General features: G+C 35.6%; 1 protein-coding gene across 8 annotated transcripts in view; it reads left to right on the top strand.

Moving 5' to 3' along the window:
- Positions 1–15,889, top strand: part of CEP170 (centrosomal protein 170) — an 89,682-nt gene that overhangs the window by 69,964 nt on the left and 3,829 nt on the right. For 4 of the 8 annotated variants that reach the window (XM_090263237.1, XM_090263240.1, XM_090263243.1 and 1 more), the window contains 6 exons: positions 5,780–6,014; positions 9,806–9,983; positions 12,099–12,269; positions 12,776–12,864; positions 14,865–14,958; positions 15,724–15,775. In XM_090263237.1, the coding sequence (XP_090119363.1) occupies positions 5,780–6,014; positions 9,806–9,983; positions 12,099–12,269; positions 12,776–12,864; positions 14,865–14,958; positions 15,724–15,775 (819 nt within the window). The remainder of the gene's footprint in view (positions 1–5,779; positions 6,015–9,805; positions 9,984–12,098; positions 12,270–12,775; positions 12,865–14,864; positions 14,959–15,723; positions 15,776–15,889) is intronic. The other 4 variants (XM_090263238.1, XM_090263241.1, XM_090263245.1 and 1 more) reach the window with 2 other exon arrangements.

Consider the following 15,889-nt stretch of genomic DNA (forward strand, 5'->3'; position numbering starts at 1 on the left):
GGTGTGGCCGAAAAGGCCAGTGGGGCGGAACCAGCTGTTACAAACTTGAACATCTATTATCCTCAGTCAGCAGTGAGCCCAAGTCCCGAGTTAGAATAAAGGGAAGGTTGGTATGCGGTCTTATCTTTGTAGTTTTACACCTGCCACAATATAGCCTACCAGACCCCGAACTAACAGTGCTTCGTGTATGTTATTTTTTCACTTTCCTTTCCTCTTCTCTTTCCAATGCTGGTTCCTCCACCCTACTCACATTTCCATCTCTGTCCTGGTCTGTGGGTGTGGTGATGGTGATCGTACCTGTAGTAGGAATGTGTGTAGGCTGAAGATACATAAAATACGCTCATGATTCCAAAAACAATAAATGCATTTTCCTTATTACCCCATCCTCTTGTTTCTATGCCTCATGCTTTGGTTGGTGATTCATAGATTTATTGCCAAGTATTTTAAAACTACTTACTGTTTCTTGGTTTACGTTTATTCAGTGTTACTCTGTGGTTCCTTATGGCCCTACCTCTTCAATTCACATCTGCTTGGTGCTGCTTTCTGTGGTGTGTGCACTGATAAAATTTCTCTGTCGTGTGTGTGTTTCGTCACCTCCTCTCTAAGTTCATAAAAATGTTTAAGTACTCTCCAGTCTTAACATGAGCTTTAACATACCATAGGTTGTAACATACACTGTATGTTACTGAGTTGCTTAGAACAACCCTTCCTCCTGTCCTGGTTGTCTATCTCTTAGCACATGAGTGATTTGGTGTTATTCCTCAAAGTTTAACTCGAGGGGCTTACTAGTGGTGCAAACCAAATGTGATTACTTCAGCAAGTCTAAGAAATAGCTGTAAGATGTCATATTATATACATGTCTTTAAAGAGATGTTTTGTTTTTAGCTTCTTTGAATACAGAACTTGACAAACATGCAATTTTCTGTGTCCAGAAAGTTGCCTGAATTAGTTACTGAAATTCTTTAGGGCAGATTGAGGTATATGATTTTGGCCTTCTTCATACCTAATAGCAGTATATGAAATAATTAAAATCATGGAATTGAACAGCTAGAAGGGTTACTCAGTTCAGGTAGCTAATAGCTAAGGCCAGGTAATGAAATCACCCGCCCTGGACACATAGCTGGGGCACGGACAGGATAAGAATCCAGGGCTTTTCGTTCCCAGCCTTTGCTTCTTCCGTCACATCTAGTCTCGCTCAGAGAAATAGTCTGTCTACTTGCATGCAGGCTACTAGAGGACTGCTAGGCTCTATGGGATTATAATCAGGAGTATACACAAGTCCAACGTACAATACAAGGGTCTTATATAACCATTGTCTTTCTGATCTTTTACCAAATTCATGTTCCTCCTGATGAGCCTAGAGCCATATTGTGACCCAAGATTGTATATCTAGATTCTCTCAAGATGCCCATTTATGATATTTTGTCTAGAAAGACAATGACCAGGATATTTCAGTCAGTGGTAACATATTAAAATATTAATACGTGAGGTAGGCAGTAAAATAAAACAGAAAAAATAACCAAACATACTTTTTTGGTATTGCTAATAGAGGTATCTTTGATATTATGATATTTCTACTTACAGTACTCATAATATTGTGAATAGAAAAAGAAAGTAAAATTCTTAGCTTCTGAAATATGATTTAAAAGGATGTAAAACCATGCTGATGAGTGTTGCTGTGCGCACCATAAACTTTAAAGATCTTTGAAATATCTGAATCTAGAACCTGTGTGATATTGCCCATATTGGCATATGTAAAAATCATTCTGTAATAATTAAAATTTTATATTTTAGGCTATGCCTAAAAGAGTTTTTCAAAGAAATGTATATGATAAAAACAGAAGAATGGAAATTTCTGAATTAACAAAATTCAGAGTAAAGATCTTTTAATACTTTTTTTATTTCTGATGTGATTTACATTTAATTTAACCAATCCCCCCTCCCAAATTCCTTCAATGACCCTTTAATATCAAGGTAAATAGAAATATTCAGATCTATTTTAATAAGATATGTTTGAAACTAAGTACCCCGAATTATCAAAACAAAGCAGTTGGTTTTCATTATGTTTGAAGTGCCCATTCTAGAAAAATAAAAACATCATGTTAATATCCTTAGAATTTTTTTTAGACTGTTTGCTTTCCATTTTTTCTTCTAGTCCTCAAAATTATGTTGAGCATGCATGGCTTAATTTATTTCTTCCTCAGGTCAAAGATCAGTATAAGAATATTGTCAGGGATTCTTTTCCTCAAAGGATCTTATTGCTACATGCTCATAAATATACATGTAAATGCATTTGTGGTTTAAACTTCCACCAAAATATTCTTATATAAAATATGAAGGTGCAGTATTTGTTGTCTGAATGCTTCTGTTACATCTGTAAATGAGGATGTGTTTTAAAGCCAACAAGGTTTTGGTAACAGTAAAAGAAATTGGAGCATTTACAGATAAATTATCCTAATAACATTTTCCCATTTTTAATTTTCTGAACTTCATGGTATGTTTTTATAGTGAATATAGTTTATTACTTCCACAAGAGGGAGTGTTGCAGAATTTTATAACCCAGATAAGTTTATAATTAATCCAACTGATCAAAATTTCAGGTTAGCTATGAAATTAATTGAGCTCATTTTAAAACATTCTCTCATTTTATGTGCTCTTCAGCATCACAGCAACCAAGAGACCTCTCAGAAATCAGCATTTCAGATCACTCAATACATATGTTCAGTTTAATGATTTATCTGAAATGCCTTAGTGGTGCCAATATATCAAATAAGCTTAATGATATCAAATTAAATTCTCTGCCTGATTTTACCTAAGCAGAATAAAATTCAAGAGGAGGAAGTAGCATTTTTCTTCAACACAGGTAGAAATCAGAAAATCTTTTATTCTATGAGAAATTGAGGATGCCTTAAAAAAAAAGTCTTAACTGGAAATGTGTAAAAAAAAAAGTTTTCTGACATTTACTTGTAAAGCATTGGAATAGTAAGGACTGAGTTTTGAACTCTGGGAGTCAGTAGACCTGGCTTAAACTTTGAGTTAAACAAGGCAAGACCTCTCTGGGTCTGTTTCTTTATAATTTGAAGAATTTAGACTACCATTAGTCTAAGGTCACTCTATTCTAAAATTCTATGAAATGAGTAGGCATTGGGATTTTCTAAAGATAAAATGTATAGCTGCTATTGTTTGGAAGCAAAATGTATTCAAAGAAGTTTTTTGAGAAATAACTGATTAGAGGTCCAGGCGTTAAAGACTCTTTCCCAGTCCCTTTGTTGCCAGTCGTCATTGTCATTCCATTTTGACTCCACGCTTTGCCATTGTTACACAGGCTGAGTGGTGTCCAGAGGGACTGTGAGCTTTGCCGCATAGTGCATTGGATATGATGTGCTTTCCATTGGTAAAGCTGACCCTTCATAATTTGAAGAGTATTCATATTTTCATGTCTCTGCTATACCCTACTTTATCTTTTCTTTTACCCTAAAGTTTAAGAGAACAAACCTAGAAATGTTACCTTTCGGTTTTTAAAATATGTTCTGTTCTTTTGGTTGCTCTTCCCTTTAGAAATATTATTAGAAGCTATCACTATTCTTACTGGCTTCTTAGGTAGATCTAAAAAAATATATGGGAAGTTTACGAATCTTTTGAAAAGAAAGCTTTTCTTTTTTTCTCTAAAATTTCTCTACAATTTTCTGACCTTGAGACTCAGACTATTAAAAGTTAATTCTAATGAGGCCCTCGGGTGTCGTGTCTCATCCTGCTTCCCTGTACGTCGCCACTCGGGACCTGTGTTAGCCCTTCTTTCCACGTTGCCTCTAAATTACCCACCTTAGTCCCATCGTACCTGCTTATGGCTTCATAACTTCTGCAATTTATTAAAACTTTTTGTTATTGGTGTTTTTTCTCCAAACAATTTTCAGATATAGGCATGGTTACCATAGTTCCCAAATCAAAAATCAAGAAATTTAATCTAACAAATGGTCTTTTTCTTATTTATGCAATTCCTCTTATGAATCATATTCTAAGTTATCAAAGTAAACATTAAATGAAATGCCTTTATTGAAAAGTACGAATATGTTTTGCCGTGTTTATGATGTTTTGCTGTGTTTTAATTGGTTTGCCCTATTTCTGACTTTTTTCTAAAACCTCCTTGCTCTTGTTCCTAAACTCTTCCTAAAATTGTTTTCGAGTTCTTAGAGTCAGTTCAATTAATGGGAGTTTTCAAATAATTAGAAATGAGTAAGTTACCCCCAAGGTTAAAATATTATTGATGTTAATGGTATAATGTTAAAATCAGAGTTTACATTTAACCCCCCTTTCAAAACAAACTCTGCAATTAATTACCTAGAATTCTGTATATGTGTTTGCATACACTTCTACAGAAAGCCATGGGGATTCTGCATGTCTTTATGCTCATATACGCATGAATCTAGTCCCAAGCTCCAGGAGCTTCAGACAGCACTGAATCAGGACGAATGTGCAGGCTCTGATTTTTGGTGTACTCCTGATTCCAGACTTTCCTGTTTTATCTGAGAACCAGCTCAGATATCAATTTTATCTGAAAGCCAACTCAGCCTTACAGAGCCCCATGCAAAAATGTAGCTGGGAAGGGAAAGACAGGAAGGATATAAAACTCCTGGGGAATAGGATGAAGGAATTCTAGACTTCACCAACCTACGCAGCCTAGGGTGAGTTTAAATAGAGAGACAGAGAAAAACTTTCCTAATATTAATAACAGTTGAAACTTAACTGAAGGTGCTAAGGTTTTATTACTGTTAACCACCAAAAACAGCTCATGCTTTATATTAGGTTTTTCCTAATTCGAGAAAAGCGAATGGTCACTCTTCAGGAATTAATTCATTTATTCAAAAATATTAAACATTTGCTAGCCAGACACTCCACTGAGTGCTAGAGCTATACTTTGGTGGATTAAACAGGATGGCTCCTGTCCTCATGGAGTTCAGCGTCGATTAGTCATCATCTCCCTGTTTTTTAATCTCTATTTATGCTTCACGTTTGATTCTTAAAGTCACAGTAGCAGTGACATATCTGCTTTACTTGTCTGCTGATTTTTCAAATGTGCCCTCCTGTGCCTAAACGTCAGTGGTTGTGAGAGTTGCTTGTAGAATTTGGCCCCTTGTGGTTTCTCTGCCATTGTCTAGTTTCACTGTCAGCTTTGTGCCAAAGCAGCCGAGTTGTACTGAAGATGCTTTGCTGTGCTTTTACCATGTAAAAGATTTTTTCCGATCATAGCGTAACAGGATGTTGAATGACAGAGGTAACGTCTTTTTTCTGCCATAATTTCCACAACAGGAATTATGCACATTTGTATGTGGGGAAAAGAGGGTGTTTACCATCTCCATGTTGAAAGTCCATGTGGCATGAAGAAATCTTTTCCCTTAATTTATTTTCATTGTCGTTACTGTTGCCCTCATTTTTAAAAAATCCATATCTTCACTCAAATGAGAAATACTTGGAGTTAAGAAGTACCTGAGCTTGCTTACTTGTTTACCATTAGTGAATTTTTCATCCAACTGTTTATTCACCATACTGCAGAAAACACGGTCTTTCGATTGTTTTTATTTATTCATTGTTTTAAATTCACCAAACTGTAATGTTTCTACCTTTAAGGAGTAGTAGACATGGTTTTTGTGAGCTATGTGTATGTCAGTTACTGAAAGTTGTGCTGTGTGTGCTCGTGGTGTTTTTGAATTCATGACTTTTTACTTTATCTCTTTTAAAAGATAACATAATAATTCTTTTTTTAATAATTAAACTAATTTAGTAAATTCAAGATGGAGGCGCTTTCCTACTGATTATGCTTCCACCTCAGAAGATGAATTTGGATCAAACCGTAACTCCCCTAAACATGCCCGTCTGCGTACTTCTCCAGCCATGAAAACAGCCCGGCTGCAGAGCTCTGGGTCAGCAACGCCCGCGAGTTCTTCGTTCAAGCATCGCATCAAAGAACAGGAAGACTACATCCGAGACTGGACTGCTCACCGGGAGGAGATCGCCAGGTTGGTCTAATGGATTCCCTTTCAGAGTTCAAATTGTTTGGCAACATTTCAGCTTGATACCAAAGTTTAACTTTTATTGATTGGTACTGGTAGCCCAAGGAACAAAATCCACAGGGAACTGTGAACTTAGTTTTGTCGGAAGTAAATATTACTTTCCTTCCATTGTTTCATTTCATATTTTCGGTGCCAGGGCTACTAACATTTGTAGAATTAATTTATTTTTATTACTTTTTTATTTCCAGTAGAGATGCTGATGAGTTAATGTAATTTTGGAAAGGTAGTTAGTATCAGCTCTACATAACTAAGAATTGTGCAGCTAAGATTTTTATTTCACCTTTCAAAGAGTTAATAGTGTACTTGTTAGAGGTCTATTATCAATGTTCTCTGTGGAGAATTAGAGTGGGCAGGTTTTTTAGTCACACTTTTATGAGTCGATTAAGTTAAGTTCAGCCCTTTAATAATTAAATCAAAATATGTGACTTTCAATGTTAAATAAATTTTTTTATTATAACCTTTAGGTTATGTAATAAAAAGTAAAGTTCATGCTGCAGGTGTGATTTTTAATTGATAACTTACTGTGCTTGAACGTTGAAAGAGGCTATAATCAAACAAATATTATAGTAGTTAAAGTATAACTTCTTTAAACTTTGTAAGATATTAACTTGTATTGCAGTGTACCGTACGTTACCTAAACGTTTTCCCCATATATATGCTAAAATTATTGAGTTTTACGTTTGGCATCATTATTAAAGAATTATATATTAGTCCACAGATGCTTTAAAAAAAATAACAAACTAATAATATTCTTTATCTTTTTTTTTTCTTTACTTCTGTTAATTGTAGTTTTTCTGGCTTATTAATGTAATGTTTAGAGTTTTTGTCTTTAATGATGATTTACTTGTAATTGCTTTTAATTGTTGTAATTCTCAGAGAGCATGCCCTTTGAATGCCATGGTGCTGCTTAAACATTTTTATTTTTTATATAAATAGCGTTTGTATGAGAGTAATTATTGAAGCATGGTAGTAGGCCCGTTCTAGTCAGAGGAAGGGCATGGATTATTACGGGCCCACAGAAAGCCTATAGTGAGAGGATCGTGACACCTTTTTTATTCTTGTGAACACAGCTGGCAACAGCAGGCCCTGCTCCTGTCTCCTCATTTTGTCCCTTTGGGGGAGATGTCCCACCGCTCAAGTGCAGGTGCTGCCTGAGGGACCCAGGGTGTGTGTCTGCTTCTTAGGAGGCCTCCTCTCCCAAGCTCTATGCCCCAAACGAGAATGACTAAACACCCTGTTTCTACTTGAAGGTTTTCATAAGTTGTTTTTTTAATATAATTTGCCTTTTACTAGTACTAGTTTTAGTAGATGTTGAGATTCTTAAGCAGGGTGGATTTAAATTAATTTAATGGTCTGTATTATTAAGTCAACTTTAACATAGTAATTGCCATGCAAAGAAACAGCTGGTGTATACACAGCATATTTGCAAATTAAAAGAAGTCTTTTGGGTGTGGGTTTTTTGGGGTTTTTTTTTGAGAGGGAGGGGAAGGGAGAGAGAGAGGGAGAGAAACATTAATGTGTGGCTGCCTCTCATGTGCCCTCAGCCAGGAACCCGGCCCACAACCCTGGCATGTGCCCTGATTGGGAATAGAACCAGCAACCCTTTGGTTCTCAGACCAGTGCTCAATCCACTGAGGCACACCAGCCAGGGCTTTTTAGTGCTTATTGAATGAACAATATTGTGTTGTATATACATTGAGCTGTTCATTTTAGTACAGTTTTACTATATAACATGTTGAGATTGCTGTGGTCTGTGTTTTTTCTAATTAATTCAATTACTTTGTATAAATGTCAGAAGTTTCATTGTACAAGTGCCTGCATAAAAAAAAAAAACTTTAAGGAACTAATGAATTTTTGTACAAGTTGATGATTATTTTTTATCTCATTGAGTCTGGTTATTCTGTTTCTCACCCTAGTACTTTCATTTCAGGAAATTGCAAGAATTGAATATATTATCTAAGGAAATACTTTAAACCCTTTCTCAAAGGAATTACACCAATAGTTAACAAGTTTTCAAAGATTATATATGGGATGGTAATGCCAGATATAGCATGATGTAGATCTAGTTAGACCACTTAGTATTTGTGACCTTAACCAGAAAATGGTCACATCACCTCTCCTTAGCCTCACTCTCCTCATCTGTAAAACAAATGATCAATACCTCTCTTACACGTGGTTGTGGGAATTAAATGAGTTGATGACTATAAAGCTTTTTAATGGTGCTCATTATATTATAATATAATGGTTTTGATTATATTCTGTTTTATTATAATGGTGCTCATTACATTTTTCTAAGCTTATTAGGACAGGGGCCCTCTCTGCTTCTTCACTGCAGCTGTTAGTACCTAGCAAAGTGCCTGACACATGATAGCGGATCAGTAAATGTGAATACCAGTAAATAAAAAAGGATCCGACCCCCGATTGCTTCTGTGGGGCCACAACCCTCAGCTTAGCTTCTTGTTTTAAATTTATAGTTAAATTTACAGGCAGTTACTGCATTCCTTGTAAGTCTTTCAAGCTCACATTTTGCAGAAGTTAAAAAAAGTGCTACATTTACTTTGGATTTTAAAGTTCCAAGGAGCTCTCACATGTACTTTTAGAAAGTTCTGTCTTTCTAAACCTTCCCTGTGCAAACAGCCAAAAGGGATGCATAACACATGAAACTGTCAAGTCTCATTGAATTGAAATGTTTTTGAGAAAAACATTAATATCGATGGTAGATTTTGTAAGTTCTTCCCTCTGAATAATACAGCAGTAAAGAGAAAAATTCTTTCTTCCTTTGATTGTCACTGATGACAGTTATTTAGTTCTTCGTTTCATGTGGCCAGTATCATATAGGTGACTGTGGAAGTGAGCTCTACACCTGGGATCTGGTCCCGCCTTAGCCCCCTGACATACAGGTGACTGCAGCTTCAGATTGTGTGGTCCTGGTCACGCCACTCAACTTCCCTGAGAGTGTGACCTGATCCATAGTCAGTCAGATAAGCCCCACCTCCCAAGGACTCTGGCCCTCAGATGACACGCGTGTACCATGAGGTGATGTACAAAGTAATGGCGAGTGCTCGCTGGGGCTCTCAGCTTCTTGTACCACAGACCCCTCTGCCGTCTGAGGAATCTTACGGAGCCCTTCTCAGGATAATATTTCTAAATGCATAAACATCAAATAGTTAAAATTGCAAAAAATGCAATTAGATTGAAATATAGTTATCAAACCATTATGAAAGTGATATAGTAACTTCTTTGTTACAATATTGAAGTGAACATCATTGCTGTGAGTTCATGCAGTAATGCTGAAGTAACGATGACTCAATGTTTTGAGATGCCTGTAGCAACTGTAATGTGTTTTCTGTTGGTGTCAAAAATGACCAGCATTGCTAATACCACTAAGGTTTGTTGCTTGTATTTATAACTGAAAGAAATGCTAAGCTTCTGTTAAAGGTTAATGAAAATAAAGTTATAATGCTTTTTATCATCCAAGTGTATTTTTAAAAACATGTCACTACTTCAGGGTGTTTAGTGTATAGTTTTCAAAATAACAATTTGAGATTATCTGGAATTTACTTGTATTCATTTTTCTGAATTCAAGTGTAAGTTTTTGACTCTCAAAATAGTTACTAGCATGTCCAAAGAACCTTAAGTGTGGGGTACGATTCTTGAGATATACACCTTACGTAACTGATTGTTTCTAGAGCTACTATTTAAAAGGGATGAAACGTCTTTTCTAAACTTACTCCCAGGATCAGCCAAGACCTTGCCCTCATTGCTCGGGAAATCAACGACGTAGCAGGAGAGATAGATTCGGTGACGTCCTCAGGCACTGCCCCTAGTACCACAGTAAGCACTGCAGCTACCACCCCTGGCTCTGCCATAGACACTAGAGAAGAGGTAGGAGATCCTCACGGAGAAATGCATAAGGTTCTTTCTTTTCTTTATTTCTTTTGCTTTTAGCTTTTTGCTTAATTTATTTGACTTACGTCCGCCCTCCCTGTTTGCATGAAGCTCTGCACTTTCGGTCTTTGCTTTAACAAATTTCTTTTGTGTTTTTGTAACATGAGTAAAGGCTAACATTTGGTCTCCTGTTAACAGGAAGTTGTGCTGTTATTTAAAATAAGTACTTTGCTAATTATTGGCGCACAGTTTCACTTAAAATTTGAATATACATGGTATGTGAAAAGCAAACCAGAATTTGATAAATTATTGTATAAATTTTCTACGAAGTTTGGCTGTGAAGTACTCCACTTTAAAAGGTATTTTCATAGCTAGTGAACTAGGAATTAGCTCTAATAGCAAAGAAAGGAAAAGCCTACAGTCTTACTACTTTAAATATTCTGTTGATGAATATACACACACTCACAAACACATATACATACAAGGGCACTTTGAAAATTGGAATGGATATAGACATACACAAATGCAGAGGTTGGGCAAAAGTAGGTTTATAGTTATGTGTGTCAAACACAGTTTACTCTTGTGTTATTAATTAGTTATTGTATTATCTTCCATACGAACTACTGTAGATCTACTTTTCATGTCTGCGCATATTCAGTCTTGAAAGGTTCTTGTAAACTCTGCAGGATGTTAATTAGCAGGTAAACTATTGTCCTTCCAAAACCTGGGCTCCTGCTCTCCAACTCTAGGGGGCAGCATTTCCATACCATTGCTCCAGAAGGAACGTTTAACATATAATATGAAACTGATGGTGCTCTGTCATGTTGGCTCTCTCGATGGGCAGTGGAAGGAATGAATTGCGGTTTTATGAGAACAAAACCATACTCACTCGCTTAGTTACCTTCTGGCTGTTCGGTGTTACAATGTCAAAATAAAGTAGTTAGATGGAGACTGGTTGGCCACAAAGCCAAAAATATTTATTCTCTGGCCCTTTACAGAAAAAATATCGCCCGCCTCTAATACTGATGATTTCCACTTCCTGATTTTATAAAATAATGTTCTCAATAGTAACCAAAAATGACTAGCCTTTTGGACAAATTTAATTCTGGCAAACTATGCTAATAATACTGTCTTGGGTTGCTTTTTGTCACACATATTCCTTTTGTCATCTAATTCTTGAATGGGCATTTTTTTGTTGTCTACCCCTCCTTTAGATGTTGTCTAATTTGGTAAATGATGCTTCATCAATCTGTGTAGTTTTGTTACCACATTGATCAATTATAAATGTATATAAGTCAATCCTTATTGGTGAAAAACAAAAGGATCTTCTTGGTGGCAAGACATACACAGCTCTTCTGGTACATTGAAAATGATAAAGATAATATTTCCTCAGCTAACTAAATTTTATCTAACATAATTATATATTCACCCAGACCCAGTAGGATTATTCAAACATTTCATTGACGAGACTTTTCCTTTTCTGATTTGTTTTACTTCTGAATATTGTACTAGCATTTATTCCTTCTCCAGTAAACCTGTTACTTTGGGTTGTATGTATACAATTTGCACTGTAGATGGCAGTATATACTTTTTGTTGGAATACATCATTTCTGGAGCATTGTTAAAAGTATATCTGATTAAGACCAAAATACTTATTTTGTGGATTTAAAACTTTTTCCTTTTGTAAACTTAATTGGAATCTGTAATTTATCTGTGAAGAAATTTGTCACCTGGATTTGGGGAGGAAAAAAGGAAAAACAAGATAGGAAACTAAAAGGAAAAGAAACATTATTTTACACTGGTAAGGCAATGTGAGTAAAAATGAACTCCTTGTCCATCTACATGGCTCAGTTTTTTCAATTTACCATCTGTTTTCCATTTGGGGGAGATCTTGTCCATGAAAGAATCAAATTTATAGTAGCTGTGTATTTTGGATTTTGAAAATAAAATCTATGTAGATGAACATCTGTTTTATAAAACACACACTTTCGAAGTACTTATTTAAAAAATCATTGGTTTATTGAAGATATCATGCTTCTTGTTACTACCTGAAATAACTTCTGTCTAATCATAAAAAATTATAATGCCAATATCTGTGCTTTTTCAAATTATTCTCATAAGGGTTTGCTCTTGTCCTATTAGTTGGTTGATCGTGTTTTTGATGAAAGCCTCAACTTCCGAAAGATCCCTCCATTAGTTAATTCTAAAACCCCCGAAGGAAATAACTGTCGGTCTAGTGATTCAAGACCTCAATCAACGGAGCCTCCTGATCACTTAACAATTACAAGGCGGAGAACCTGGAGCAGAGATGAAGTAAGTAGACGATCGACATTAGCAAAAGGCAGAGGAGGGATGCCCTACCTGTGGGAAAGGAGGAACTGTTCACAGAACTGCGGAAAAAGCGCTTGTCTTTATGGGTAGAAGGCAATTTCATCTTGACATTACCTCATATACAAATAATTAACTCGAATGAATCAAGTTCCTAAAGGGTGAAAGCAACACTTCAAAAATGTTTAGTAAAAAAATTTACTAAGTATCTTTCAACATTCCAGTAGGATAATATGGATGGATGTTTGAAAGTGATACGACCAAAACAATATGGAAACTTCCCAAGTTACTTAATAAAAAGGAACTCATTTGCTAATATTTTTTTCTTTCTCAGTTTAGTTATACATGAACTGTATTCTTCATTGATCTTTTATTAACATTGGCATACATACTGATTGCCTCTCAGTAAGGTGAGCTGTGACTCATGTTCTTGCTGACGACACAAGGCAGCAGCCATAGTTTCATGTCTCCTTTCTCTTTGGCTGTTCCAGGTCATGGGAGACAACCTGCTGCTGTCTTCCGTCTTTCAGTTCTCTCGGAAGATACGACAGTCTATAGACAAAACAGCTGGAAAGATCAGGTACCCGTGTTGTTACACAAACCTCCTGGCTTATATTGTTAACGGTGGCCTGGCCCACATTTCCTAAGCCTGCTACCACAGCTCCGAGGAGCTAATGAAGTCAATGGCTCTGAGTCTTCCTGCTGCCTCCCCCACGTTCCTTCCTTTTCAGATACAAGTAATAGCCATAGATCAGATAGGCAGCAGGAAGGAACCAAAAAAGGAATCAGTGTCCCAGATGATTACACCCCTTATAATTGAAAGTGAACAGCTATAATCACTTAGGTTAATTTGATTAGTCACCAGAAACAATTTCTCTTCCACATTGTAATGGTATTTTAAATGAACAGACTTTTGGGACTTCTTTTATAAGTCCTCAAACTTTACTCTAGTGTGATCTTCTTCATCTGTGAAGGAGACAGTTTGTGTACTCTTTAAAAAAGACTCAGAAAATTTACATAAAAGGCTTTATGTGAAATATATGTGGTTCAACAATTTGAAGCACAAGCATTATACCCAGTAACCATTTTCTGGCAAAATCCACTGAATTTTCAGCATTGTGTGGCTAATCACAGACTTCCTATATTGCACAAAACCATGGTAGTTCTGTGTTGGTCCATGAAATAGTCACTGTTCTCTTACTTCCCACCAACCCCAGTGCTGTGAGGACTCTGTAACAACACACATAACTATTTACTTATGCTGTAATATCATAGTCATTACAGTAACAGCCCTAGGATGGCTGGCAAGGATGTTTATTTGGGGGGTTTAGAAAATCCAGCAGTAGCCCTGACTGGTGTGGCTCAGTGGGTTGGGTGTCATACAGCAAACCGAAAGGTCATCGATTCGATTCTCGGTCAGGGCACGTCCCAGGGTTGCAGGCCAGGCCTCCACTTGGGAGTGTGCAAGAGGCAACCCATTGATGTTTCTCTCCCTCTTTCTCCCTTCCATTCCCTGTCTCTAAAAAAATTAATTTAAAAAAATAAAGAAAATTCAACAGTAGATCAGGATGTTCTTATATCAGATTCTAGAACCATTATTGACTTTTTAAGTATGGTTATGAGTAATGTAGATATTTTACACTTGGTTTGATATCATGAATTTCTTGTGTTTGAGTGAATTGAACCTGGCATATTGATCTTTGAAGAAATACAAGGAAGTAATTTACTTAGCTGTGCAGTGTTGATGTTTATGTAAGGCAGTAAATTATATTTCCAAGCTCAATAAAGAAACTTAAAAAGAAAATAAAAATATGCCTAGTGTTTACAGCTTCCTAAATCTGCTGAGTCATGTCTCAGATTTCAAAGTATTGGCGTGAGAAGGATACCATATTTGAATGAAAAATCAAAATTTGTAGTACTTTATAAGTTAACATATTTGAATTTAGTTTCTAACATAAGGATAATTACCTTTACTGGTGATTTTTTAAATCAAAAGGATAGTGTCTTTACTCCTAACAGGTAGTAATTATGTGTAATATACCAACATGAATTAAGGTTTTTAAAGAAAAACAGTAAGCACTCCAATTTATAACTTTTAAAATAATGTTCACAGTTAACTCAATCTATGATTCCTTTTCCTATATAATGAAGTCTTAAGAGACACAATTACTCATACCTAATTCACCCTGTTTTTATCTTAATTTCATCTTATGTTTATACTGACTGAACAAAGTTATGCTTTTATTATAACTGGTGGTTAATTACTAATATCAGATAAAATTTTGGGGGTTATGTCATCATCTACATTTGTTTTATATTTGGTTTTTAATAAAAAATAAGATAAAGACACAGAGTTTGTATATATATTCATAACCACTTAGTTACTTTTTAAACACAGATCTCACATGAATGATGAATTTGTTGGTAATACTGACTCAGCATTTTATTTGCAGTTATATAATATTTAGTAGCTTCTTTATCCTTGTTTAGCTTTGAAAAGATACGTTGTTTTTGTATTATTAAAAATGTGATAGGTTTCTAAATATAAGAATTAAAATGCATATGTTTTTTGATTTGTAGAATATTATTTAAAGATAAAGATCGAAACTGGGATGAAATAGAAAGCAAGTTAAGAGCTGAAAGTGAAGTCCCTATTGTGAAAACCTCAAGTATGGTATGGTCATTTTCCTTGACTAGTGAAATGTCTTAATGGCAGCGTTTTATTTTAAGGGAATGATATGCTCATTTTTGAGCTGTTTGTTGATTTCCATTTTTAACGGAAGATATAAATGCAGTATTTGGGAAATTTTATGCCTTAAGCAGTCTCTCGCAGGAGTTTAAAATACCGATGGCTTCAAAGTTGGGAGGGTATGAACGAGGAACCTTTTACGTGTCGTTATTATGATGCACTCTTGTTCTTGTAATGATTCTACATTAGAAGCAGATGATTTCGAAATAAGAGCCAACTCAAACATAACTTGACATGAGTCATTTCTATTTGCTTAATAAATATCTTGCCTGCTCCTCAAAATTTATATACATTTTCATTGATCAGAGAGTCATCCTAAAACTGAGGTAGGAATCTTACACATTTTTCCAAAGAAAATCAAATCCTTAGCCCCTTCTGAAAAGCTCTTGCAAGGTTGATCAATACAAGTTTTTCAAAACCTTTTCTTAACAGTAGTATCATTTTGAACTCTTCATCTTCTGTCGTTATCTCATTGAGAAAAATAATTTTATTTTAACGTTAATTTAAAGATTTTGAAATTTGAATCATGTTTACTGGATATGCTGACCATTTCACATGTTATTGCCACAAATGTAGTGCCATGTAGCTAACGTTAAGTATTCCAAGTAAGATGAGTCGGAGAGTCATTGCCTAGTGAATAAAAATGTTTTTCGTAAGGTCAGGTGACCTTTGTCGTTGCTTTCCCTACAGGAGATTTCTTCCATCCTGCAGGAGCTAAAAAGAGTTGAGAAACAGCTACAAGGTAAATTTACTACTGCGTTAAGAACGAGCTAACGGTGTAGGACAGTGCGTGCTAAGTGGTCTTCCTTAGAATATTCTTATTATTAAAACATTATTTGAGCAAATGTAAAGACAT

The sequence above is a fragment of the Furipterus horrens genome, unplaced genomic scaffold, assembly GCF_987537825.1.
Source record: "Furipterus horrens unplaced genomic scaffold, mFurHor1.1.pri manual_scaffold_15, whole genome shotgun sequence".
NCBI lineage: Eukaryota > Metazoa > Chordata > Mammalia > Chiroptera > Furipteridae > Furipterus > Furipterus horrens.